Source organism: Rhinolophus ferrumequinum, chromosome 6 (genome assembly GCF_004115265.2).
Source record: "Rhinolophus ferrumequinum isolate MPI-CBG mRhiFer1 chromosome 6, mRhiFer1_v1.p, whole genome shotgun sequence".
NCBI classification, from domain to species: Eukaryota; Metazoa; Chordata; class Mammalia; order Chiroptera; family Rhinolophidae; genus Rhinolophus; species Rhinolophus ferrumequinum.
The window spans coordinates 62,226,173-62,253,435 of record NC_046289.1 but is presented as its reverse complement, the minus strand read 5'-3'; the positions used below and the strand labels follow the sequence as shown (position 1 = coordinate 62,253,435).

Sequence of the window (27,263 nt, the reverse complement as noted above, 5' to 3'; positions counted from 1 at the left end):
TTTCTTTTCGCAGCTGCCCCCAGCGGGTACTAACCAAAGCCTTCATCGCCAACGGAGCCCACTCTACCCAGCCCACCCCCTCAGATACCGCCCCCAGCCCCCAGCCACTCCCCCACCGCCCCCGGCCCTCACTCACCCGCCTCCCTGCGCTCGCGCAGCCGAACCTGCCCTCAGCGACACCTGACAGCAGCCCAATCAAAGAGCGACTTCTCTGCGGTACCACCAATCAGCGGAGGGCGCGCACCGGCAACAGTCAGGTTGCGTTGGCCGGCGCTTCTGCGCGGAGGAGGGTGGCCCCTAGTGGCTCTGGGGAGAAAGTGCAACCTGATGCTCCCCTTCCTCCGATTTCCTACTGCGTCGCTAACAATCCAGATGCTTGGTCTAGATACTCTCCAATGAAACGAAGAAGGGGGGAGAAGAGAGATGCAGAGGAAGAGACAGAGTTTGTGCCATTGCACCTTCTTGAGGACAAAACCAGGCATTCTGTTTGTTTTGTAAAACAAAACGGGGTATGATATACGTAGAGATCCAATAAATGTAAGTTGAAAATGTTAACAAATGTGGAAGAGTGAAAGGGAGACTGGAGACAAAAACAGAGACAGAGAGAAACATATCAGAAAGTTAAGAGAAGGAACAGAGAGTTATTTATGGAGGAGTCAAGAAAATGGATGGACACGAAAGACTGAGTTGATTCCTGTCTCCACACCCTGCTCGCTCTCTACCTCTAGACTTGTTTGACTCCTTTAGTAGCGTTGAAGTCTTGGACAAGTCACTGAACTTCCTTCAGCCTCCGTTTTCTCATCTGTAAGAGTGGGATTAAAAAATCCTTAAGGGGGTGGGGAGATGGTAGAAGAAGGTGAAGGGGATCAAATATATAAAAAAAAACACCTCATAGGGTACTGATACGTGAAAGCATTTTGTATATGTTTGTATTATTATTATCTTTGCAGCCTCACTTGGATTTCCCTGATCGAAACAATTCCAAGTTCCCTGTTTCTTCTCTGCACCCTTAGGGATCGTACCACTTTTTCGATAAGGTACCTCATTGTACTGACCCAAGGCCTCCCAAATGCGATAAAGATGATTCCAAGGACCGGCCCTAAGGGAAGTAGATACCTCCCTAGTTCATGCTCAGGCTCCCTTCCACCACTCCAACCCTTCAAACAAGTTATTAAAGTATCTTCTAGGTGATTAACTTGTCTTCTCATCCCCTTGAAACTGTAGACTCAGTCTCTAGTCATCCATTGGAACAATCTAATTCTATTCAATGAAATAATACATACAAGAGTTCCTTGTAATTGTAAAGTACTTTATAAATATTAAATATTATTGATAACAATAATTATTAAATAAATCAAATACCACATATATTACTTAACATTCTGTAGAATGTTTTAAATGAGTATTAATACATGATGTGCCTGTCAGAGGCTCACAGGGAATAAGTATGCAAATGCATAACTTTTCTCAATGGAGCTACTATTCAAATTTGGGCAGCTACTTTCCAAACTTGAGTGATTTCTCTCTTCCTCTAAGCAAGTCTTATTTTCCCTTCTGTAATTCTCTCTTCCTGCTTTCAACCTCTTTAATCTTAGTAACCACCCTCTCAAATAACCTTACTGCTCGGGAAGATTATCTCCCTCCTTTATCAGGGTAAATATACACCATTCTAAGTAATTATATTTGCTTACTCATAGCTACTTCTTAATCTGGATAATGAGCCCCCATAGCACAGGTAACATTTTCCATCTCTCCAAGAGTAACCACACTCCAACTGCAGAACTCTATCCTCTGATAATTGCTCTCTTACCAGGAGAAGAAGGAATTAAATGATGGACCCAGAAGAGAGGTGGATGGCTTCTGAGGATACCCATAAATGAGGAAGGCAGGAAAAGGAGCAAGGGAAGCCTGAAAGGAACGAAGGGAATGAGTATAGGGATGAGATGGGGTCTCATTACTGGGGCCAGACGACAATGTGAAGGGAATTTCTCTTTCTCAAATACTCTCTTGTAAGTTTCCAATTATCTTACTGTTTTATGGGTACACCAAGATAATTGAGGGAGGGGACTAATGCCACCATGCCCACCCCACCTTAACTGATCCTCCATACTGAAGTCCCACCTCTGTATTTTGGCCCCAACATTCATTTGCCTTTCTGCCAGGACAAAAGTCAAGTCACACTGAAGTCGCACTGGGAGCTGTGGGAACAAAGCCCTCTTAAATCTGAGGAGCAAGAGGACGAGAGGGGACCAGAAGGAAGGTGGAAATTCCCTGGAGACTGTATGCCCTTGGACACCACTTCCCTTTGCACTCTGGATTAAACAGCATTAGGGAGCCAGGAGGGGGAACACATGTGCTGTATGGAGACCTGTGCCTACCTGTTCCATTCCAACGCCCAATCATCTCACCACACCCTTCACCTCACCTTACACTCCACTCCAGCCTGGGAACTGGGAGCTACAGAGAAGGAAGAAAAGGGAAAGGAGGAAGAGGAAACTAACAATTCCTTGCCCAACCCCAGCTCCACGCCCAGTGCAACCAACAGATAGGCAAGCTTGCAGAGACTACTCAGAGGGAGTCCTGTGAGCAGCAAACTGGTCTGAGCCTGGAAAAGACTGCGAGAAGTAAAAGAAAAGGTGAAGTAAGGGATGAGAAGGAGGGTGGAGGAGAAAAAAAAGTGCGGGATTCTGAGAGGTGTAGGCAGAATATAGCAGGGCATCAGGCTTATGGGGCAGGGTCGGGGTGGGGGAACACATCATAGGTGGGGTAAGAGTTCATGTTTCCCTAATTCCTCTCAACTTAGTAAAGCGAGCACAGGTGTGAAGGGAGGCGCCTTGGTCCTTTTCCTGGTTCAAAGGAAAAGGTGACCTTGAGCTAGCCGGTGTCCTTCCCAGTGTCTGCCTCTAACTCTGCTTTTTCTGTGTCTTTCTCTGGTATCTGTGTTTATCCCGCGGTTTGCCCTCGGCCTTCTCCCCTGAGAAGACGGAGAGGTTGCTGGGGCAGGCTGAAAACAGAGAAGAGGTTGGGCAATGTCACCCTTTCTCACCCCATGGAGTGACGAATCGGGTGTCCAGTTAAACCGAGAGGCTTGGGGGAAGGGTGTTCAGGGTTCGCCAGACCCCTCGGGTGCTGTCCTTTACTTGGTGCTGAAATCTGGGCGGCCTCGTCCCAGGGATGCGGGCCCCCAAATCTACCTGGCGGATGCTGCCCACCTCTGCCCCCGCACACCTAGCGCAGTGGCAGGCAGGAAGGCGGGGTCTAAGTGAGCCCCACCCCTGGAGACTGCGGCTGGGCCTCCCTGTCCTCCGCCCGCCTGCCAGCTAGCTCATTGCGCCTTTCCTGCAGTCTGGTTGGTACCCGCTCCCATTCCAGCCTCCACTCCGGCCCCCATTTCGGCTCCAGCCTCGCACCCAGTTCCGGCCCTCAGTCCGCCTGGTTGCATCCTCCCTCCTGGTTCCTGCCCTGAGCCAGCGCCTGCTCCGGGATTCTGTAGCAGTGTCCTCAAGCCATGGCCGGTCCTTTCTCTCGTCTACTGTCCGCCCGCCCGGGGCTCAGGCTCCTGGCTTTGGCTGGAGCTGGGTCTCTAGCTGCTGGGTTTCTGCTCCGCCCGGAACCTGTACGAGCCGCCAGTGAACGACGGAGGCTGTATCCCCCGAGGTATCAGTGTCTGAGCCCCCCCTCCCCTGGGCGGGGGGGAGTCGTGATGGGAACGAAGATGGGGATGGAGATGAGGACCCGGGCCACAGAGAAGGGCTGTAAACACGAAGGCTCTAGAGTGGGGCGCTCTAAAGTCTGGAGTGGGGCATTGTACAGTGAGGTGGGGGTGGAAGCTAAAATCATAAGGCAAAGCATTCCTGGAGACCTGTAACCTGCAGTCCCTGCCCTCAAGACCAGCTCTGTCCCTGTGAGTTCTCGCTGCACCCACTCTGTCACAATCCCTAACTGAGAGACCAGGAACTATCCTTTTTGATCTCCATCTCCTTTCCTGCTGTTCTCCCACATTTCCTGAATTCCGCTCCTTAGTCTTTCCCCTCCCCCATTCTTAATGTTGTGCTCATGGCAGGAAAGAATTGGGCAGATCGGGGGAATTGAGCTGGCCAGCCAGAGGAAGCTAGAACTGTTGGGAAAGAACGGACCCTGAAAGTCCCTAATGAGATTACCAAGGTTTAGCCTCCCTGTAATCTCCCCTCCTCCCAAGGAGCACAGCCAGACACAGCTACCTGGACAGCTCCCAGCTGACTGCACTGGGTCTAGGCCCCCTGTGCCCTCTCTCCATGGTTACTGGGTACCCCCCCCCCCCCGCCCCCAGCGCTGAATACCCAGACCTCCGAAAGCACAACAACTGCATGGCCAGTCATCTGACGCCAGCAGTCTATGCCCGGCTCTGCGACAAGACCACACCCACTGGTTGGACGCTAGATCAGTGTATCCAGACTGGCGTGGACAACCCCGGCCACCCCTTCATCAAGACTGTGGGCATGGTAGCTGGAGATGAGGAGACCTACGAGGTAGGGGGCCCCCCATAGTTTCCCTGGTGACCCAACTCATCTTCCCAGTAATCCCAGCTCCTTCTCCCTAAAGACTCTTCACTTACCCTCAAGAGTGGACCATCCATACTCATGTTTTCTGACCCAGTGAAATCAATCCATGTTTAAAACCAGGGAAGGGATTCCCTCTCCTTAACCACCCTCTCCCTCTAAATCTCCCTCAGGTGTTTGCTGAGCTTTTTGACCCTGTGATCCAAGAGAGACACAATGGATATGACCCCCGGACAATGAAGCACACCACTGACCTGGATGCCAGCAAGGTGGGTCAAATATTCCACTTCTGATTTGCATGGCCTTATGTACAATATTCTGTTTTTCCAATCCTTAATGATTTCCTGACTCATAGTCAGTATATTGCTGAGCTTTTAGTCTGGGTGCGGAGAAAGAATTGTGTCTTAAGGAGCAGCAGATATGGAGAGGAGAGGGTGGATGAAAATGACCATATTGCAAGGGAGGCAGTTTTGGGGAAGGATCATCATGCCCCCTTCAACTGGAGTATTGCCCAATGCATGCAATGAGGACCCCTCTAGTCCTTAAGGGCTCTCCTTCCCCATGGCCCTCTGTTCCCACCCTCTGTGTTTCTGTGATTTATATTAATTTATCTTATTCCCCAGATCCGTTCTGGCTACTTTGATGAGAGGTATGTATTGTCGTCAAGAGTCAGAACTGGCCGAAGTATCCGGGGACTCAGTCTACCTCCAGCCTGCACTCGGGCAGAGCGACGAGAGGTGGAACGTGTTGTGGTGGATGCACTGAGTGGCCTGAAGGGTGACCTGGCTGGTCGTTACTATCGGCTCAGTGAGATGACAGAGGCTGAGCAGCAGCAGCTTATTGATGTGAGGGGCCTGGAGAAGGATCTGGGTGGGGGGCGCAGAACGAAAGAGAGGAGAGGCTGGGTCTGAGGAGACAGGTGGGCTCTGAGAGACCCAGGGGCTGCTGTGAGAATTTTTAATCCAGGTCCCTTTATTCTCTCCAGGACCACTTCCTATTTGATAAGCCTGTGTCCCCATTGCTGACTGCGGCAGGAATGGCTCGAGACTGGCCAGACGCTCGTGGGATCTGGTATGAGGCTTACCTTACCTCTTTTGGGCCCATGTCCCCAGAAGTGCCTTCTTTTCTCTGTCTCCCCCCAATGCTTGCCCTGCCTCTTGATCCCTGTCCTTCCCTCTCGCCTGCCCTCAGGCACAACAATGAGAAGAGCTTCTTGATCTGGGTGAACGAGGAGGATCATACACGGGTCATCTCCATGGAGAAGGGTGGCAACATGAAGAAAGTGTTTGAAAGATTCTGCCGAGGCCTCAAAGAGGTTGGACAAGAGTGGATAAGGGAACTAAGGGGGAGGACATAAGGAAAAAAGCAAAGGCTAGAACAGGTAGATTAACCATGTAATTTATCAACCAACCCAGGATATTTTTGATAGTGAAAGAGATCACCATCGATCACTCCAAGACAATAGTTATAAATTAGGACTGTCCAGGGGAAACCAGGATATATGGTCACTCTAAGAATCGGAAGAGAGAAAGAATGGCAGGAATCTAAGGAAGTAAATAAAGCAGTTGCCAAATAATGTGAAGAAGGAATAACTGAGATGGTGAGTCAATGCCTGGGGTGCGTGGTGTGGGATGGCAGGGTGTGCAGATAAGGAAAAGGTTTTAGCCTGGATTGATGTATGGAGCACAAGGTTGGCATGTTCACGGTTCTAATGTAACCACTCAGTTCTGAGCCAAGGTAGACTTTGGGTTCTGCCATTCTTGCTAAAATATTATGTCTAGGTTTTAAGCTGACAGCGGGAGGGAGATAGGGTAAGGTGGAGGATGAAATGGCTTAAGAAGCTCTAAATGAGGGGTTGAACGGAATCCTCAATCCTGTGTGGATTGGGTCTCCATATTCAATTCTAGGTTAGGAATCCCCATAAACCCAATTCTTATTATATGTTTTTCTATATACACAGTTCTATTTTGGACTTGTAAAGAGAGGGAGCTCCTCTTTCTTTTAGATTCTAGCTTGGAAATTTCTACTGTTTGGGGCAAGTAATAGATAACGTATTCTGACTGTAAGTTGGTAGGGGAGAAATTTTTAAATTATATGCCTCAGTTTCCTCATCTATGAAATTAATAATAAGACTTCCCACATTTTAGGGTGTAGTGAGGATTAAATGAGATAATACATGTAAAATGCCTGGCCCATAGTCAGTGCTCAGTAAGTAAGTGTTAGCTGCTGTTATTATTCTAGATGGAAGGGTTTCCCCATGTTCCGCATATAAGATGTCCCCCTGTGCCATGGTTCTTTCTGCACTTCACTCATGTTAGGTAGTGGTCTTCACGTCTATCACTCTGGCAGATCCCCTGTCTCTTCAACTCTATTAGTCATCTTCATGATTAGGATACTTAGTGAAACAAAAACATCCTTCCCACACCACCCTCTACACACACACACACACACACACACACACACACACACACACCTATAAGTCTGGCCCTTCTGTATTGTTTTCACTTTTCTCTCTGCTTTCACACATGTGCTCCTTCCATAGTTAACAAAAGGCTCTCTTGCTTCTTCCTGTTGCAAAGTGTACATTCTCTTTTTCTGCCTGAAAGGACCCTTCCAGGCTCTAGGCTCATTAGCAACGCAAATATAATCAATGCATACAGCGCTCACTGAATAATCAATCCTTTCTCAGTTCAGTTTAACACCACTGTTCTTCCCCTTGATCATCCTAGTGCATTATTCCCTCAAGTTTCTCTTCTTTCATACAGAATATTTTTCTGCAATCTTATCATTATGGGCTTGCAACATCAAAATTACCTTGTATGCAAGATAATAAATGGTTTGCACCCAAAACAAACCACCTGCTTAAAAAAAAAAAGGAAAAAAGAAAAAGAACTGAGCCATGTCATTCCTTCACATCCCAAGTTTCTGGTTCTAGACATATTTCTAGAATTTCTATGGGTCTAGCTAAGGGAGGGTCCACATATTCCTGACTTTTCACTAACAGAGCCTTTGTGGACTTAGGTGGAGCGGCTGATCCAGGAACGTGGCTGGGAGTTCATGTGGAATGAGCGTTTGGGATACATCTTAACCTGTCCGTCTAACCTGGGCACTGGACTTCGAGCAGGAGTACACATCAAACTGCCCCTGCTAAGCAAAGTAAAGGAACTGTGGGGTTAGAGAGGGGTGTGAGTGAGGAAGGTGGCTGTGTGTGGATGGGAAGGAGTGGGCATTTTGGAAAAGAGCCAGACACACTGTGGCTAAAGGGTCAGGGAAAGAGCTCTGAGCAGGTTCAGGGCTCTCTCAGGTAGGACCAGCCTCTGCTCCTACTGACCCTGCTCCCATTTTCTGTCCCCTCTAGGATAGCCGCTTCCCAAAGATCCTAGAGAACCTAAGACTCCAAAAGCGTGGTACTGGCGGAGTGGACACAGCTGCCACAGGCAGCATCTTTGACATCTCTAATTTGGACCGACTGGGCAAGTCAGAGGTGAGATCTTCAGGGATTAGGGTAAAGAGAGGTATAGGTCTGTGGGGGTTGAGAAATGACAGTGAGTCTCGGGAATGTAATAGAATCTGAAATAAAATTCAGGTTGAGTGGGAAGGCAATTGGAAATGAGTTCTCAGAGCAGGCAAATTAGTGCTAAAGAAAGAAACTCCGGTTGTGGGAAGCAGAGATCAAGGATTAGTGTCCCTCAGGTGGAGCTGGTGCAACTAGTCATCGATGGAGTAAACTATTTGATTGACTGCGAACGGCGTCTGGAGAGAGGCCAGGATATCCGCATCCCTCCTCCTCTCATCCACAGCAAGCATTAAGTCCCCATCCTCAGCAGATGGCTTAAGATCCCCAGGACTTCTGCCATTCTAATGGTGGCCCATTCTCCTTGCCCTGGATGCAGCCCACTGACACCCTCCGTCCCAGTAAAGAAACCTTGCTATGCTCCAGCTGTCTGTGTTATTTCTGATGGTGGGGGTGAGGAGGGAGTAACCTCCACAAAAGGAAAAAAGGCAGTGGGGTAAGTTATGATGGAAAGAGACTCCAGATATGGCATGCCAGGAACACTATTCTCAGGTGGGTAGAAAGCATTAGCATTTTCCCCATATTTCTCAGCTTCCTGAGAATAATTAGAATATACTTCCATTTGCACTTTATTTACTATGACTTAAGATTTCTTTCCCAACAGTCTCTCTGTAACTGTAGACACAGGCTCATAGCAGGTTGCCAAGGAAGCAGATGGTTAATACCAGGGCCCAGGAAGGTCGTGACCAGTTCTGGAGGCCCCAGGCTGTGCTTCGATCTATAATGAGACAGAATGGAAGGAATATCACAACTATGTTCCCCAGAAGCTATTGACACTTGGAAACTATCTGCCTGTATACCCCCTTCAGAGATCTCTCTAGGTGGGTTCTATGAGCCAGATAGCACCAAGTTAGGGGTCAGATTCCGGGTCAGGAGATGGAGGGTCAAGCTGTGCAGCTGGGAACTCACCCTGCTGTTCTGGGCTCTCCATCCCCTCATGCTGGGCCCATGCAACTGCTCGTCGCTGCTCAGGACTCAGAAAGGCCATTTGCTCAGGAGTGACAGCCACAGCCTGAACACTGGTGAGACTAGACAGCTGGGTGGGACTGAACACCACCTGGGGGTGGGAACAGGCATCGATATATCTAGTGTAGCCCCTATTGAGCTCTGGCTCTCTTGTGGTCACTCCAGACCCCAGTCCATCAGTACTTACGGCAAATTTCGGAGCAGGGATGACAGAAATGGCAAGAGGAGTAAGGCCCTGGATCTGTTCCGCCAGCAGTGCTGAAAGAGCCAGGTCTGGGATCCCAGCTGTTGAAGCAAGTGGAGTGGGCATCTAAACATTGTCTTAGACTGGCCTTTTCCATTCTCTTCAAATCTATACACCTTCCCTAACCACTCCAAAAGTACCCTACCATAAGTCTTCCCCAACACATCTCCAGCCTGTTACCTAAATGCCCTCCCAGACTCCCACTCGGAGAATTCCAGAGCAGGCTTCTACCCAGTCCACCCATGGTATGGAAAAATAACACCTGACAACGAGCACCAGCAGTGGCCCAGCCTCCCTACCTGCTATTGTACCAATTTCAGTGAAGATCTCAGGCCCCCAGTTACTGACTGGACCAAAACCACCAGGTAGGACGAGGAGTTGGGCCAGAACCTCCAGTTGTTCCTCTGAGCACTGGAGATGCAGGTTGCCCAGGAAGAGAGCTGCTTGGCTATGGGAGAGTGAGAAGGAAGGGAGAAGGATTCAGCCATGGTGATCGGGGCCACGGTCAGGAGATGGGGGTGGAGATGGCTTCAGGTGAGGTCCCTTTCTCCATGGGACCACTCCTTCATGATCCTTCCCTCCCCAGTGAGCGCACCTTTACCTCAGTACCACCACCCACAGCCCCCCTTCCCATGTGACCTAAACTCCCAACTGCTGATATGCTGTAGCTCCTCTGGCCGCAGTCCACAGAGCGTGTAACCCAGTGCAGTCAGGTGAAGGAAATCCAGGTGGCTCATGTGCCGGCCACTCTGCCGCAGGAAACTGGAGACCACAACCCGGAGCTGGGGGGAGCAGGGAGGGCACAGGATAAGGAGAGGAATCATGGGGAATTAATAGATGGGGAAGTGATTAGGAAAGTGACATAAGTGCTACTGGTTTATAGTCTTATGATTGAGACCTGAAGATCCAACAGCCATGAGGAAGGTTGAGAATCCTAAAAACAAAAGGACAAAAGAAGAGGAGGCCTCAGGGAGAAGAGGCAGGAGAGAGTATTATGTCTCTAGGGCCTTAAAGTGAGTAAATACAGAGTTCCCAAGGCCATTAGTGTGGGGTATTAAGAAAAGATACTAAGAATGACCAGGCAGTCACAGGAAAAAATTCCTTGGATTTTAGCTAACCTAGAGGCCTGGATCTGTGTGATGGATGTTTGGAAGGTGCTAGGGAGGAGAGAGGGTGTTACCTGGATGGAGCTCCAGCCATCTATCTGCCCCAGGGTGCTCAGCACTCCCCAGTCTACCAGGATCAGCTCCTGTAGTTCCCGCTCTCCTAAGCCTATTAAGAGCCGACCCAGCTGCAGGATCTGTTCAGGACGGAATCCCCGGGGGGGACCCCACAGCTAGGAGAAAGAGAGGAACAATGTGAATGGAAAAAGCACTGGACTAGGAGTGAGAATGATGGGTCTTAGTCTCGCCTCTGACCTTAGCTGTGTGACTCTAGGCAAATCATATGCCTTCTCTGGGTCTTAGTTTCCTCAACTGTAAAATGAGAGGATTACATTAAGGTTCCTCTGAGTAAGGTGTTATTGACAGATTCTGGAGTCTCAGTAAGAAAAAATAGCCGACTCTAGTCTATATGGTATTTGTCTTTCTCTATCTAACTTATTTCACTTAGCACAATACCCTCTAGTTCCATCCATGTTGTTACAAATGGCAAGATTTCATTCTTTTTTATGGCTGAGTATTCCGTTGTATATGGTATGTACCAAACCCTCTAATTCTTTTTTTTTTCTTAATTGGGTAACTGTGTTTTTTCCAGGACCCATCAGCTTCAAGTCAAGTTGTTGTCCTTCAATCTAGTTGTGGAGGGCACAGCTCAGCTCCAAGTCCGGTTGCAGTTTTCAATCTAGTTGTGGTGTGTGGTGGGGGGTAGCGGGGAGGGCACAGCCTACCATCCCGTGCAGGAATCGAACCAGCAATCTTGTTTTCAAGAGCTTTGAGCTCTAACCGAGCTAACCGGCCGCCCCAAACCCTCTAATTCTTGTATCTCCTATTTTCCCCACGTCTCACCCAACTATCTATTCACTTGTGTCCTACACCACACCCAACCAGCTTCCTCATTTTTTTCCACCTCCGTCCCCCACTGGCCTAACCTGTTTCGCCTTGCCCATCGCTGCCCGTAGTTCCTCAGGCCCAAGTCCCGAGTCTCCTGCAAATAACGCCAGGCAGTCCTCAAAGTCTGAGAGCTCCATCTCTGCAATCTGGGTTGCAGACCAGGCTGCTGGGAACGTCCCCCGTATATCTGCACAATTTGGCACAGGTTCTGAAGGGGAATGGCAGGGTTGGAGTCAGTGTAGAATTAAAGTATGCCCTTAGAGATACTGATAGATGGAATCTTTGGAGGACAGGCCAGTGTGGGCAGTATGGGTCAAGGGATTACTATAGTGAGAGATTTATAGGACTCAAAGGATATTAGGACAAGTGACTGGAGAGGACCAGCTGCACACTGTATAGATGGAAAATCGAGGGGTTGCCCAGGGATTTAATGGCAGATCTAGGTTAGAACCCAAGTCCCTAGACCCACAGAATCTCCTTTCTGCATCCTAAGTATCTTCCCAGCAGAGAAGTCAGCTGGGAGTCAGTTCACAGGGCTAAGAGAGCCGGAAAAGGGGATCATGAGCTAAAACTGTAATGGGTTATAAATTCCCCGAGTTTTAAAGTCCTAGAACTAGAAGAGACATTGAAGATCATCCTTTTAACCCCTGAACTTTATAGATTAGGAAGCCTAAGCCCAGAGAGCAGAAGGTGTACAAATCTGCTCAAAGGGCACAGCACACCTACAGCCCCAACTTCTGACTGCATTGTTGGGTACTTTTTCCTATTCACCTGGCTAGAGGTATGAGAATATGGGTAGTTTCACCTGGAAGATAGTCCACCGTAGGCTGCACAACCCCAGCTACTAGAGCTGCTTTCTTGGAAGAGAGCTGTGGTCCCCCACACAGCTGCCCAGCTCTGCTCTGTTCCCAGCTCTGCTGCTTTTCTAGGAGGCGCTCCAAGGTCTCTGGGCCCAAGGCCTCCTATGTGAGAAGGTAGAGGGTGGGTGGGGAGACCTGGGCAGGTCAGAGGCAGCTGCTGCAGCTCTAATTCCAAAGTCCTGTCTCTTTTTAGCAGTCTCCTCCAGATTCAGGCTTCACATCCTTTGCCCTCAACCTTCTGGATCTTTGCTCCCCAGAATCAGCTCCCCAGTCCCTCTCTGTTCCCACTCCCTCCTTTGTTCCTTCACCTCACCCTGGGGATCAAGGAAATCGCCTCAGTAGACAGAGTGAACACTAAGCGTCCAGCTTGCTCTACTTCGTCCTGGCTCCACAGCTCTGGTTTCCTGGAGGACAGAAAAGATCAGGGACGGGGATGCTGAGGGAACTGTAGGGAAAAGGAAGAGGAAAAGAGAACATGCTGGAATTTGGCGGACTCAGGGCTCCAAGGGACCGCAAGCATATTGCATAGGCTGCCCCTGATAATGGTGGTTGAGAGGTTTGGTGTAGGATGAGTTAGAATCTGAAGTTCTGAAAGATCCATACCCAAGAATAGGCTCCTGTAACAGCAGCCATCCAAGCTCGGTGGCAAAGGGCTCTCCTAGGCAGAAGCCCTGCAGCTGACTGAGGTGAGCCAGCAGGATCTGCAGGGGGATCCGTCGTGTGCTCTCCATCCCCAGGAATCCAACCAAGGGGCCCAAAGTCTCCAGCACTTCCCTTGAGACTGTTGTCTCCTTTGGAGCCTGGAAAGGGGCATCGGGCCTTGGGACAATGCTCCTCTGACTCAGACGACCAGATTCTTGCATCAAGACACCAAGACCTTTGACCTTCCCTCCCTTCAGCTCTCAACTCAAGACCCTACAATGTTCACTGCCATTGTTCACTTTCTTAAACAATGAGCCCACATCGGAGCGGGCAGAAAAACTGGGAGGAGGACGCCAAGGGATTTCCTGGACTCCAAGGGATGTGGAAAAGAAACGTGAAGCAAGTTATCAAGAGGTGGATCTAAGGGCTCGGGCCTTGTAGATGGGAACCTGCGTGGTAGCAGAAGTGTGGAGTTGGGCCTAGAAGACAGAGAATATTTTCTGAGAGGTAAGAATTGCTGAGGCATCAGCTCTGAATCTGGTAGGGTGTACTCTTACCAAGTTTTGTAGTGCCTTCTCTGCCAGGGCTGCCCGGTGGAGTGGGGTCAGTGCCAGCAGTTGCTCTGGAGCAGCTCTTACCAGCTCCACCACCAACATAATGGATTCATTGGACAGTCTGTCCATCAACCGGACCCTATAGCAATTTGACAACAGGGACACTCAGAACTGAGCCAAGTTGAGAAGGAACCACAGAATGCCACATTCTCCAAACAAGCAGCAACACCAGATCAAACCTGGTGGCCCTGACAGGAACTGATATTAAACAGCCTCAGATCCAATTCCCACTATGGTGCTTGAAGGGAGAGAACAAAGGGAGTGACATATTTGTAGTCTTCCTGAAAAGAAATGACAAACAATCCTACCACATCTAATTGAATCAAAAGCCAAAAATATTAAGTATCATTAAAAGTTTTCCCCATTTTATGTATTTAAAAAAACTGAGGTTCACAGAAACCAAATAGTGGGGTCTTACTCCCAATTCCTGCTTTCTTCTACTTGTTATGAGGGGGTTCCCTCTCATTTGTATAATGCTATATAGTTTACAAAGTTCTTTTAGGTGTTATCTCATTTGATCCTTTTGACAAAACCTGGGGGTAAAATAGGTATTTTTCATATCCTCTCTCACAATGAGGAACTTGGATCTTCCAACTTATGGTCTGGGACCATTCACCGCATCCAGGCCCTTGGGATTCTAAATTATCTCAAAGAACCCACGTATTTAAACAGATTTGAATAGCATTAAAAAAATACTTTTTCCCAGAAATCAGAGGTGACATTCTGTACTCTGTCTAGGGTTGCCAGTTCTGGAACTGGGCCACCAAGTACTACAAGAGCCAAAACATGTGGAAAGGACTGTAAAAATATAAGGACAAGTTCAACTGCTTTTACCACCACCTCATCCCCAAGAAGACTAATGTGAACCTTTTCCTCCTCTGACTCACAGTGCTGACGGCTCCTCTGAGTTGGGAGGAGCCGTAGGTTTATCTCCTTTCTCCTCAACCCTTACTTGAATCTGCTCTATAATATTCCTGCCATGGGCCAGTCAGACTAGCCTTGAATAGCTCCAATGACTGGGAACTCACTACCTCAATTTCCCTTACATTTGGGCAAAATCTGCTTTTCATTCATTGGTCCTCGTCATGGCCGATGGGGCCATTCAGAAACATGCCAATCTACTTTCCATTTGATAGCCCCTGGGGTATTTGAAGGCATTTATCACATTTTTCATACATTTTCTCTTTACTTACTCCTCTGAACACACTGAGAACTCAGTGCCCTAAGCAGACTATAATCCTCTGAGGTAACATTGGACCATTGCTTCCCTCATTTCAGATACTCTGCCTCTATTAATGTGGCCTAGGTTATTTTCAGATTGCTTGGCAGGCCACATCAGAGTGTTGTCACCCTCAGCTATTCCATGCTAGGGCCATATTCTGGGAGCCAGCCTGTACACAGAGCAATTTTGAATAGACTCTTTGCTTCTGGCTATAACTGATGACAAGGAATCACCAGACAGACAACCACCACCTCTAGGGCATTTTCCAAGGGCAGATCTTCTACTCCAGGCTGAGTTTTCTAAGGAGCCAGTCTCCCCATTTATAGCACTTACGGTAAGTCCAGGAGTAGCTTGGTGTCTAGCCCACTCAGTTCTGGCCCCAGGGTGGCCAGCTCTGGCTCTGGCATTGTCATTCTCCGCTGTAGCTCCGCCCAGATACAGGCCCTCTGCGGGACAGGGTGGGGAAGCAGGAGCAAGACAGAGCTGAGCATGGCAGCTGGCTTCCGTACCCAGGGCCCATGCCTCCCTGCTCCCTCCCATTAATGCCCAAGCACCCCACTCACCAGGCTCCCTCGAACCCCCGTGGGCAGTTGATAGATCATGTGCATTACTTCCAGGAAGTCTGCCATTGAGTTGATCTGCTGCAGAAACTTACAAGACATGCCCCCTGCCAGGGTGCCCAGAGCCCTGTGGGTGTGTGAGCGGGTAGAGGCTCATTCAACACAGGCTACAGCCTGTCTTCCCCTTGATACCAACATTCGTGACACACACACAGGTGTTCATTTATGGTAATTTACAGTCTGGAAAATGTTTTTCCATAGATAGTCTCATTGGCTCCCCACAACGTCATCACTATTTATCAGAGAAGAAAATTAAGATTGACAGAGGTCTAGTGACGTTTTTAACATCATTCTCCGAGACATGTGGTAGAGTGAGACTGAGCCATGTCTTCAGATGCTGAAGCCCATGATTCTTTTACTATGGGTGTAGGTAAGGTAATAATTATTTCTGTTTATTCCTGCTTGGCCAGTGGCTCTGAAGTCTCTTTGGATTAAACTAATAACAGCAAATATCTATTGGGAGCTTACACTGCGCCAGGCACTGTGTTAAGTACCTTATATGCCTCACCTCATTTAATCTTCACAACTACCTATGAAGGGTACCATTTTAATTCTCATTTTACAGAAGAAAACCCTGAAGCTTAGAAACGTTAAATTATTTGCTCAAGATCACAAATAAGTAACAGGGCTGGCACCTGAACCCAGGTCTTCTGAACCCTTAGGTCTAGCCGGATAGGCGTGGTACTGTGGAAAGGCAGGGGGTGAGGTGAGGAGGAGCCAGGAGAACTCCCACAGGTTGGGACCATGCATCATTCATCCCCAAATCCCCCAGTGCACATCACATGGTGCCTGACACATGCTAAGCATTCAAAAAATGTTGGTTGAATTAAACTCACTGCTCAACACAAGTTACTCACTGCAGATTCCTGAGGGTCAGGTTGCTGGGCACCTGCATCTTCTTCCAGAGAAACTGTGCCTACAAGAGAAAGAAAGAGGAACCGCTTCCCAGCAAAGATGTTGCCCAAGGACTTCAGATGCCCTGGCCCAGTCCTAGTCTGACCTTGTGGGCCCCACCAGCCTCCTACGCTCCCAAATGCCCACTCCTCTCTCAGAGAGTGAGACATGAAGGAATAGGGAGGACAGAGAGGGAAGAGCAAAGCAAGTCATATTGTAAGGGATACTACCATAGTAATAAGGTACCAGATCTAGGGCCTCATGGGCAAGGAGATGTTGCAGATTGAGAGAGGGGAGTTGTGGGTTAAGTGGGGGAAAATTACCTGCTGCTCAGACCAGGGCAGGTCCCGGTAGCGCCTTCGGTCAGCCAGAAGAGCCGCAGAGTCCAGTTGTAGCAACTTTAGTGGGAGCAGGGGAAGCAGGCATTCTGGCCAGGTGGTGGGGACAGGCTGCCAGTGGGGATGGGTGCAGCAGTGTAGTAACAGGTGAGAGGGTCTGGACTCAGCCCTCAGAGAAGAAGGGGAACCATGGGGGCAGGAAGAACCAAAGCGAGGATTAGGGTGGAAGGGCATGTGCCACTGTAGCCATGCACAGCTGAGAGCCCTCATGCTGAAAGTGATTGTGGTCAAGTGTTGCTGCTATTTAGGCACCTGATGAACCAAAGTGCCTTAGCCTCTCTGAGCCTTGGTATCTTTATCTGAAGGTGGGGTGGTCGGCCTGGAAGACTCAGACCCTTCTGACTTTGACATTGTAGGAGAGTGTGGTCCTGCTGTCCTACACCTGGCCCCGGGCAGAGCTGCTACTTGGTGGGCACCGAGCTAACCTGCACTCTCAGGGCCACCGCCTGGGGAGTGTGTGAAGCAGCACCAGCCATGTGAAGCTGCTCTGGAACATGGAGAGGAGCTTAGTCGGGAGGCCCCACACATACCTGACCAGGGATACACACAGCTGCACCGGCACTGGTACCCATACTTTTAACTCCATCTTTCACCTGCATGAGAATGGGTAGTATGTGTGTCTGTGTGTTACTGGGTGTGTGTAAGGAACTGGGGAAGTATGGGAGGCCTTTCCTGGCCACAGGGAAGATGCCCTCCTCCCCACCAGAGCCCACACCCCTGATTGTCTCATCCTCCCCGCTACCCTCATACCCGAAAGGTCTGCAGCAGTGCTGCAGTCTGGCAGGCTGAGAGGCGTGACAGTTCAGGGGCCAGGCAGGAACAGGCCCCAACCAGAACTCGCCTAGGGATGGCCTGGAGTGTCTGGGAGCTGAGGCCTGGCAACAGAGGGTGCAAGGAGCAAAGCTCCTCCAAGGACAGCTGGGGAGCAAGAGAGACAAGCGATCTGAAGAAGAGGGGTGGAGGGGGAACTGGGGGCGGTGAGGAAGTCAACAATCACATTGCAGCCAGGCAGCAGGTATGAGGGGAGATGAGAGAGGGAGGAAGGGGCTGATGTGGGAACCTGGGGAAGGGCACAAAGACCTCTGGGGGATGTTGAGAAGTTGCTGCTACTTACTTCGTGCCTTGGGAGAAGCCGTCTAAGCAGCAGAACAGCCTAAAGTGGGATGGGATAGGAAACAACAGCTCTTGGGTCCCTGCAGCCAGATACCAAGCAGGGTCCTATGACCTGCCCTCCAAAACTTCCAACTCCCTCTCTACTGCCCACAGTGACCAGACTGGCTGCTGACTCTTTGATCTGAGGAAGGGGGATGAGGGAGTCCTCCTCGGAACAGAGAAATAGGAGGCTTCAGGGAGGCTGCCAGTATCCCTGAATGTATTCCTCTTGACTGGGATTCCAGAGGGTAGAGGGTGGATGCCAGGAAGTGAGATAGACCCACCTGGGCAGGTGTGACACTGGTTCCCTGCAAGGCAGGAAGCATGGCTCTAAGCTGGGGCTCTGACAACTCCTGTAGGAAGCGGAGGCCCAGCTGAGGGAAGAGAGGGGCCCAGACCCGCAGCTCCCGGGGGCTCATCACAGTTCCTCCAGATGAGCGCAACACCCCCAGAAGTTCATATGCCACCTGTAACCAAAGAAGGTTTGGGACCGAAGAGAAAAGACAGGTGAACCTTAAATCTCCTCTCTAATCCCACATCTGGATTTCCCAAGGCTTGGATTAGGGCTTGAAACTAAAGATGGAATAGGAGCAGATTGGGTTCAAGATGTCAAAGGGGATGTTTGGAGTGTCATTGAGCAGATGGGGCAGGGTCAGGAAGAGGTGGTAACAGATAAGAACGGCCATGGAGTAGGAATGGAGGTGGCAGAAGTGGGGGAGGGATGCCACCACTGTGTTCAACCTTGGTTGAAATGACTGGGCAAGTCCTCCACACAGACCTGGAGAAATCCTAGAGTCTGCCAAGGGGCTCACCCGTCCTTGTGGGCTGAGGGTCCCGTTGGCCGCACATTCCAGCAGCCCCCGTTCTACTGGCCCCATCGGATCATTCAACGGTACCAGGCTCTGCAGCTCCTCAGGGGTCAGGAAACAGGCGAGGGGCCCCAGCCTGAGGAGGGCACGAAGCTGGCCTTCATGTGGTCCCTGAGACTGGTACTAAGGCAGGGACCATGTGGGCACATGGAGTAGGCACTCTGACCAATAAACTAGGAAACGCCATCAAACTAGGAGTGTGTCATAGCTAGGGCCCTGTCCTGGAGCCCTGCACTGCCTGGGACCACTGCCTACTTTCTTGGCCCTTCCTTCCTAGGACCCAAACCACCATGGCAGCTGGACCTGCTTCTCTCCCACTCCGGCCTTGACCACTGATCCCACAACCACTCACCTGCGGACCTGTTCCTCTCCATCTTGGACACTCTGGTTCACCAGGCTGCGCAGCACATGCCGGGCGTGTCCTGGCCCAAGACCTGCTGCTGGCCAGCTATCCTCCAGGGCCTGGATCTGAGATGGGGAGAGTGAGCTTGTGTTGGGGGTCACTGTTGGACACTTGTGGGGAAAGGCTCACTAGGAGACATGCCTCCTACTCCCATCCCACCAATAGAAGATGGCCTAGTCAAGTAAAGAAGATGGTTCTCGGGGCGGCCGGTTGGCTCAGGGGTTGGAGCACAGCGCTCATAACACCAAGGTCACCGGTTCAATTCCCACATGGGCCAGTGAGCTGTGCCCTCCACAACTAAAGTGAAAACAACGACTTGACTTGGAGCTGAGCTGCGCTCCCCACAACTAGATTGAAAATAATGACGACATGGAGCTGGTGGGTCCTGGAAAAACACACTGTTCCCCAATAGTCCCGAATAAAAATTAAAAAAAAAGAAAAAGAAAAGAAGATGGTTCTCATACCTGGTGAGGACTGAGCTGCAGAAAGTTCTCTAGAGGAAGGTGAGGGAGCAGAGGCAGCACTGCCCACAGCAGCTCCTGGGGCCAGGCAGGCACTTCTCCGAACAGCTCAGGGGCCAGCAGTCGCCTTGCCAGAGCCTCTTTCTGTTCAGGCCTCATTTCTGGGCTGTAATCCCGGATAGCAGCCAGGCTGGAAAGAGTAATGAGTCTTAACCCTCAGCCCTGTTCCAAATTGTCCCCTAGTTCTCTGCAGCCCCATTGTCATGGATAGGAGATTCTCCTTCCTTTCAATAGAGAGGAAGTCTGGAAGGAGGTGTTCTAGGCAAGTGGGGTTGACCTGACCTTGACAGATCAGGAGGAGTGTTGTGAGGTCCTTACACGCTGTCGTTGGCCAAGAGGGATGGTGGGAAGCGCATCAGATCAGAGACAGCCAAGAAGGGGATGAGTGGTGACAAGTCAATGAAGAGCTGGGAGGTGAGGCGTGGGTAACGTTGGAGCAGCAAGGCTGTCAGGCGACCCAAGGCCTGCTCCTCAGATGGTGGTACCTGTCGGGGCACAGGAGTGGGCACTTGGGAGATGCTCAGTATCTTTGATCTTTCTTGAGTTCCTCCTTCCACGGGGGCAGGTTCTGTACACCACGTTCCAGGTACTCTTGATTCCTAGATTTCGCCCTCCACCCTGTTCCCCTCCCCCTCTATGCCCACCTGCAGCTGAGCCCAGGAACGGTGCATGAGCGTCAGGAAGCCCTGAGCGGCCTCCCTCTCTGCTGAAAGCACCAGTTGCTGGAGATTTTCTGGGGGCATGTGCAGGTATGCCTGGGAATAAGAAGTCATGGTGGGTATGGCCTCACTGGGCAATGACCTCGGGCCACAGATGTTACCCAGTCTACCCCTGTGCTCCTCCATCTGTTACCTGCATTAGAATCTGCAAGACCCAAACACTCTTCTCCCTCTGGAGCAGATCCCACAGCACAGGCTGGTGGGGAGACAGGAAAGATATCAAGAGAGCTGTCTTCTCTGTCCCTCCTGTAGCTTCCTCAGGCACTCCCACTCCGCTTGCTAGGATGCTTGTTCTTCACCTGAAGCTAGTATGTGTTTCTCCTCAAATATTAAACTTCTCTAGGCAGGGACCATGTCTCTAACTTCCACATCCTCTTCCAAGCCAGGTCCATAGTTGGCTCAATAAATGCTTGTGGATCAAAAGCAAATTACTACAAGCCTATCTAACCCCACTTCACTGGTCCCAGGGCTTGAGAAATATGGGTGCTAACATGAAGTAAGGAATCTTACATACCCTACAGAACCCAGCAAAGTGCCTTACACGTAACAGGCTATGAGTGAATTAGGGTGTTTACGTATTCTAGCCCCTTCAACACTACAGAAAAGAAACTGAAGCTCAGAAAAGCTAAATTAAATTACTTGCCCAAGACCACACTAATTTGTGGCATAGTTGAACCTAGAATCCAAGTCTTCTGCTTCATACTCCCCCTGAATTTTTCTCATTTCTGCCTTGTCTTCCTATATTTTGCCAGCCTCCAGTTCTCACTCTCTAAGGATAGAATTAGAGCCTTCTAACTTGATCCCTTTCCTTTCTAGAGCAGAGAGGGGGAGAGTCAAAGAATCAGAAAGAATAATGAGATAACATTTATCACACGCTTTCATATCATTCACTGTGCTAAGCGTACAGCATGAATTATCTCATGTAATAAGCACCATTCTTCTCCCCCATTTATGGAGGAGAAAAACATTGCTCAGAGAGGTTAAAAAACTTGTCCAAGGTTGATCACAGAACTAAGAGGTGAACCCAAGGCTGTCTGACTCCAGAGCTATATGTTTAAACCACTGCAGCTCAGTAGTGGAGAATTCCCCGGGAGGCCCCTCCCTCTGTTCCAGGAGCTTTCACCTTGGCAGATCACTCACGCTGAAGCAGGCCAGCAGCTCCATCTTGCCTATACCAGAGCTGGAGCTGTCACTGAGTTCAAAGTCCAGTGAGGTCGGCTGCTCCTCCTGTTCCAGGTATTCCCCAACTGTCCGCAGCAAACTGCGCCGGCCCTCTGGGCGGAAGGCATCCCAGAAGGAGCAGTTGTCTGGGAGACTGGAGAGCAGTAGGGCCTGGCCCAGCATCCCCTGGGCTTCTGTCCCTCCGGCCCCTGGACCCAGGAGGAAGGTCAGCAGGCGAAGGAGATAGTGTAGGCGTGTGGGGTGGGCAAGGACCGGCACAGAGGACTGACAGCGTGGCAATTGGGATAGCATGCCAAGCAGGAAGGGGCCTGGAGCCAGGCAGAGTGGGGATGGTCCCAGTGGTGGCAGAGAGGGCAGAAGAGGGCCCAGCAGCCCGTCTAGGAAGCAAGTGTCATTGCCCCCACGACTTATTCTGCACTGGCCTGCTAGCCAGGGCCAAAAGGGCACCAGGGCCTCATACAGAGTGTCATTGGCACAGACCATCATCAGGAAATTGCCCCCATCTGGGCAGCGTTCCCCACAGGGTCCAATGTGGCAGGGTGGGAAGGCAGTGATATCTGGGGTGGGGCCCTGGCACACATGCTGGACCCAAGCCTGATTGCTGGGGGGCACAGCCTGCAGATTCGCATCCCCACACAGCCGCTCAGCCCACAAAGTCTCATTCTCCAAGAAGCAGCCCCAGAAGATCTCCGGGGTGACAGGAACAGGGGGCAGGCCGTCAGGGCAGCTGGTGGGGGGTGGAAGCAGACCAGCACAGAGCCGCTTTACCAGGCGGCGGTTGGGGCCAGACAGGGCTGAAAAGGAGAGGTTGCTACAGATTGCCTCCAGGAACTGATCAGGAAATTGGTCATGGCAGGCCTGTAGCCAGCCCTGGGCACCTGGTGCCCACGAGACTGCATACCACACAGCTGTCTGGCAGATGGCAGTGATGCTGGGCGGGGGCTGCGGGGTGGCAGGCTTGGTGAGCTGGCAGAGCAAGTGAATGGAGAAGTTGGAAATGCTGTAGGGTGGTGCTGGGCCCGAGTGGTTCTCGCAGATGGCCTCCACAGAGATGGCTCGCCGTTGGCGAGGGCGGATGTGGGCTGAGGGCTGGGAAGTCCTGGGCAGAGGCACACCCGTGCTCAGGCAGTGGAGGAGGGCAGGGGGTGGGGGGGGTGATCCAGACAGAAAGCCCAGCTCCTGGACGTCCCAGGAAAGGTTGTGACGGACGCCCCTGGGTGCAGAGGGAGGAGCAGGCAGGATCTGGTCAGTTTACATTTCCTCCATTTGAAGAATCTGACCCTGGCCCAGAGCCCTGCAGGGGGTGGTGGCAAGCATAGGCTTTTCCAAAAGTGAGGTCCCTGGGACTATAGGAGTTACTGGTTTAAATGCTGGGATGGTGGGAAAGGGAGCGAGGTCTGCCCTGCCAAGGCACAAAATAACCTAGGAGCAGCCCAATTGGAGTCCCTTCTATCTACCTGGCTTCCTTCTTTCTCCTTTCTTCACATGCTAGTTTAAACACAGCCCTCAGTAGGCCTTATATCAGGAAATCTGCCCAGCAACTGAATATATCTAACTGTGCTCTGGCTCTGGTGTACCGAAATAGTAAGTAGTGGAGGAATCGGTCCTGCCTTTTCTTTCCACATCCTATCTTTATTAGCTAACATGTATTAAGCGCTATGTACCAGGCACAGCTCTATGTGGCTTACACATACAGTATCAACTCACTTAATCCCTTGCAACAACTCTGCAGTAGCTAATATTACCCATTCACAATTGGGGAAACTAAGGCATAGAATGAGACTGTGAGCTGCACAAGGTCACCTTAGCTGTGGAAGAAGTAGAGCTGGGACACCAACCCACACAGTCACACTGCAAACCACACTCCTCCCATCAGTTTTCTCTTCCGGTCTAGAAGCTAACAACTTCCCAGGCCCAATCCCCCAGAACTCCTCTCCTGTTACTTACCATAAGAGCAGTTGCTGTAGGTTGCCTAGGAGGGAAAGAGTAAAGCAGAGGACTGCCCCAATCTTGCCCCTTGGTGCCTTGCCATAGCCCAGCCCTGACCCCGGCAGCACTCACCTCCCTGGCACTGCCCATTGGCATCAGGTTCTGGTTGCCCCAGAAGGGAAAAGACCTCATCCTGCAGGGAGTCCGTGACACGGAGCAGCCCCTCCTGGAAGGCAGCATAGAGGGGGGCCCCCACTGTGCGCAGCAGACCTCCCCAAAGAGCCTCCTCAGAGCTCAGCTCCTCCACGGGGGTGAGCAAAGCCAACAGACCCTGTAAAAGGTGGGGGGCTGGCTCCCTCCCGTCCAGGCCTGTGACGTTGGTGAGGTCCACACTGGGCTGCACCTGCACCAAGGCCTGCCAGCGTGTGCCTTCTAACAGCAGCAGCAGAGAAGGCAACCAGTCAGCCACTAGGACGCAGTCGGGAGGACCATCGCGGGTGCATGGGGGCCGGGTAGGGCTAGGGGGTCCCCCGGGAACTAAGGCTCCCAGCAGCACCTCTGCGAGTCCACCCAGCACACCTGCCTGGTGCCCCAGGAAGTCGCGGGGGGTCTGCTCCTGTCCCAGCAGTGCCAGCACATCCCCGAGCAGCCCTAGCATTGGCTCCCAGTCTGGGCTGCCTCTCAGTGTCAGTAGGAAATCATGGAGCCGGAGGGCAGGGGGCTGGAGTGGTGGGGGCTCTCCCACTGGTCCCTCCCCCATTCTCCCAGGCTCAAAGTTAGAAGAAATGTTGGCCAGGAATGCAGAGAACCGTGAGCGGCTGAGGGACCCCCGGGGAGCCTGGTCCAGAGTGGAGAGCAATGACTTCAGAAGGGAGAGACCAGGGTCCAGGGAGCCTGCAGGGGCCAGAGTCACTGTAAGGAGAGGAACCGGAGGTCACTAAAGGGAAAGAACCTACCACCCAAACTCACCCCTGCCCTGGAGCCCAGTCCTGGCCTGGATCTAAAGATGAAGTGAAGGGGATGGGGAGCCAAGTCCCTTTCATCAGCCTGCAATAAGTCTTGGCCTGCTTCCTGAACTCTCATTTCCTCCCTTAGCTGCAGTCTCTGCCCCTCCTCCTTCCCCCTCTATCTTTTACCTAACCAGTCCGTTTCCACAGTTTTAAATCTCTTTCTAGCAACTATTCCCTGCATCCCCAGCCCTGCTCACTGTTCTCACCTGCACAGGACAGCAGCAGCAGTAGGGGCCAGAGGCTCAGAGCCATGTTTCCAGGTGAGCACTGGTACTAGAGGTGAATTCTGGTTATTCTCACCTTGTATGGGATAGCCAGGTAAGGGCAGGGCACTGCAGGCAGCCTGAGTCTCCACTGACACTGTAGTGTGGTCTTTCAGGAAACAATATCTGTAACCTGACAGCAGGTTTGTCACCTGAGCCACTAGAATACCTGATCCTTTGGCTTTGGAGAAAGGTGTGCTTCTGTGAGAGGGACAAATGATAGGGGATCCCAGGGGGCCCTTGGAGGAACCCAAGGGGATAGCTTCAGTTAGGAACCACGATGCCAAAAGGAGTAGGCAGATGTGGAGACGGGGAACTGGAACCCAATGTATAATCTGGGGGCTCTGCAGAAAAATATCAGAAAACAAAGAGGGTACAAAGGAGCTAAAAAGCAGGTAGGATGTGAGGGAATCGAGGAAGAAAGAGGGCCGAGGAGAAAGAAATTAGGCAGCCAGGTGTAGAGGGAGAAGAGGATTGAAGATAAAGTTCTGGTCCAAGGCTGGAACATTCAGGAAGAAGTGAGCCGCTTTTGATATAGTGCCTAAAACCACAAAATCTTAAGAGCTGGATAGGACTTCAGAGATCACATAGACAAAACCTCTCATCTTATGGGTAAGGAAACAGACCCAGTCAGTTGTAACTTGTTCATTAGACCACTCAAATATTTGGATTTGCCTGCTGGGTCTCTTACTGTGATCCTAGAGAAAATTCTGGGCTGAGAAAAGAGATAAATCAGATTAAACCACTGTGCAAGGGGGCTATCCCCCTTATATACACACATTGGTGGGGGGAGGTAGGAGACAGAGAGAAAGAGAGAGAGAGAGAGAGAGAGAGAGAGAGAGAGAGAGAGAGAGGAAACTGCCTACAGATCAGAGAAATTCCTGGTCAAAACCACCTGGTCTCGTCAGGGTAAGAAGTCTTCCTATCCCCCATTTCTATATCCCTAAATGTCTTTACCTGATATCGGCTCTAAACAGTAATTCAACACTGAGGCTCCACCCAAACCATTATTCAGTCCCCCTTTCCTTAGAATAGAACTCCTCTGTTCTATTCCCCAAAATCCACACCTTCAAATCCATTATTAATGCACTTCTGCCCTAGAATGTTCACTTAGGAGCATAGAATTTTAGAGCTGGAAGGGACCTGATGAATCCTCCAGTAAAAACTTTTTTATAAATGAGGAAACTAACTCCCAAAGAAATGAAATGCACTGGCCCAGGCCACAAAAGGAGTTGAAGGCAGTGCTGGCATTTTCCAAGTCAAAACTTGAGACCAGTGAAATGATCTATTGCTTTACCAATATTTTCCCTTTGCCCATCAAAGACACATCGAGTCTGAAAAGTAGAGAGGATAATCAGAGGAAGACTATGGCCTGGGTTCCCAACAGCTTTCTAGTTCCTGTTTCCAGCCTATCCTGCAGTCCACCTGAATTTCTACCCTTGGTTCTATGAAAACACTCTTATAATAAATTCTCCTTTTTTCTTAATACAGTAGCAAAAAAAAAAAGAGAGAGAGAGAGATGGTCTGGATTAAAATCCTGACTCCAATATCTACTAGCTGTGTGTCCTGGGTCATTTCTAACCCTTTCTGTGTCACAGTGTTGTTTGCTGCAGAAAGGAGAAATCTAGTATAGGGGTGTTGTGAGGATTATATTAGATAATGCATTTAAAGTGCTTAGCATAGTGGCTGGCATTCATTCAACAAAGAGTAAGCTCTATCATGCCAGGCACTGATCCAAAATAAACACGCACTAAATGTTATTACTATTATAGACTAATTCAATATAAATTTACAAATCCTTTTATTTGAAACTAAAGAGTCCTAATTAATAAAAAAAATTATTACCAAGAAGTAGTGTCTTGAGTGAAAGACCTTAAGAACAAGCATGGAATTAGCAGAGAGAAGAACAGCGAGGACTCCCTCAACCCTGGATGGGAAATTCTTAGCCGTCCACCTGATGATGTAGCAAGAAGTCGGTTAAGCAAACCTGTTGTTGCCAAGGATTCAGACTCTATGCCAACTGAGGATGAAGTGCTTCGAGTTTATAGCAAATATATCAGGCTATTCAGCATAAGAGGGTGACTACTTATAGCTTGGTAAGGCTTAGCAAGAGTGAGACAAGTTCCAATCTACGATGATCAAATGAGAAGAGAGAAAAACAGAACCAACAAACTGAAATACGAGGGGTCCAGAAAAAGAAATTAATCATGTGTCTTGCCAAAGTGAAATGGATCATGTGGGTAGGATGATTGGAATGCTCTGTGATCTGGTGATTTTAATAAAGGCACGTGGGAGGAGCCAGGGGAGGAGGTAAGACGTCTGAAACATGCTCACCCCCTCCAAACCTCTCATCGGGCACTCTCTGTCTGACAAGAACAGATACCTCCCTTTGTAAAGTACAATTATTTTTCTCCCTTTTCAGTTTGCTTTTTATAAAATATATATTGCTCACTCGATATCCAAGCATTCCCCATATTTCCCAGATCTCTTGCAGTTAGGTGGGGTCAAGTGATTAGCTCCGGCCAATGGATAGTGAATGACCAAAGAATTTAAGAGCTAGTGAATGACCCTCCCACCATCTCATGCCTGTTG

General features: G+C 50.2%; 3 protein-coding genes across 6 annotated transcripts in view; 1 reads left to right on the top strand and 2 right to left on the bottom strand.

Moving 5' to 3' along the window:
• PPIP5K1 (diphosphoinositol pentakisphosphate kinase 1) overlaps positions 1-282 on the bottom strand; it is a 39,723-nt gene extending 39,441 nt beyond the window's left edge. Inside the window, 1 exon segment of the mRNA XM_033107891.1 lies at positions 137-282. The gene's annotated coding sequence lies outside the window, so the exon portion shown is untranslated.
• Positions 283-2,228: 1,946 nt separating this feature from the next.
• Positions 2,229-8,475, top strand: LOC117023588 (creatine kinase U-type, mitochondrial). 2 transcript variants are annotated; one of them, XM_033108554.1, is made up of 10 exons: positions 2,229-2,636; positions 3,346-3,657; positions 4,310-4,508; positions 4,712-4,807; positions 5,162-5,383; positions 5,524-5,609; positions 5,730-5,853; positions 7,560-7,694; positions 7,897-8,022; positions 8,232-8,475. In XM_033108554.1, the coding sequence occupies exons 2-10, from the start codon at positions 3,509-3,511 to the stop codon at positions 8,346-8,348; spliced, it is 1,254 nt and encodes a 417-aa protein (XP_032964445.1). In that variant the 5' UTR covers positions 2,229-2,636; positions 3,346-3,508; the 3' UTR covers positions 8,349-8,475. The 2 variants fall into 2 exon arrangements, with proteins under 2 accessions (XP_032964445.1, XP_032964444.1); XM_033108553.1 differs by having other exon boundaries at positions 2,481-2,636; positions 3,373-3,657.
• Positions 8,476-8,684: 209 nt separating this feature from the next.
• Positions 8,685-25,239, bottom strand: STRC (stereocilin). Of its 3 annotated transcripts, none has more exons than XM_033108551.1 (29): positions 24,615-25,239; positions 23,531-24,310; positions 23,417-23,441; positions 21,428-22,682; positions 20,421-20,483; positions 20,213-20,323; positions 19,887-20,053; positions 19,512-19,698; positions 18,997-19,112; positions 18,588-18,720; positions 18,060-18,242; positions 17,738-17,776; positions 17,374-17,541; positions 17,154-17,216; positions 16,549-16,623; positions 16,189-16,247; positions 15,275-15,398; positions 15,045-15,157; positions 13,433-13,568; positions 12,837-13,033; positions 12,547-12,637; positions 12,179-12,335; positions 11,412-11,581; positions 10,503-10,658; positions 9,962-10,104; positions 9,622-9,770; positions 9,266-9,363; positions 9,022-9,169; positions 8,685-8,830 (listed from the first exon to the last, which is right to left on the bottom strand). In XM_033108551.1, the coding sequence occupies exons 1-29, from the start codon at positions 24,658-24,660 to the stop codon at positions 8,742-8,744; spliced, it is 5,241 nt and encodes a 1,746-aa protein (XP_032964442.1). In that variant the 5' UTR covers positions 24,661-25,239; the 3' UTR covers positions 8,685-8,741. The 3 variants fall into 3 exon arrangements, with proteins under 3 accessions (XP_032964442.1, XP_032964441.1, XP_032964443.1); XM_033108550.1 differs by having other exon boundaries at positions 16,549-16,674; positions 24,615-25,238; XM_033108552.1 differs by lacking the exon at positions 20,421-20,483 and having other exon boundaries at positions 16,549-16,674; positions 24,615-25,238.
• Between the last annotated feature and the right edge of the window lie 2,024 nt (positions 25,240-27,263).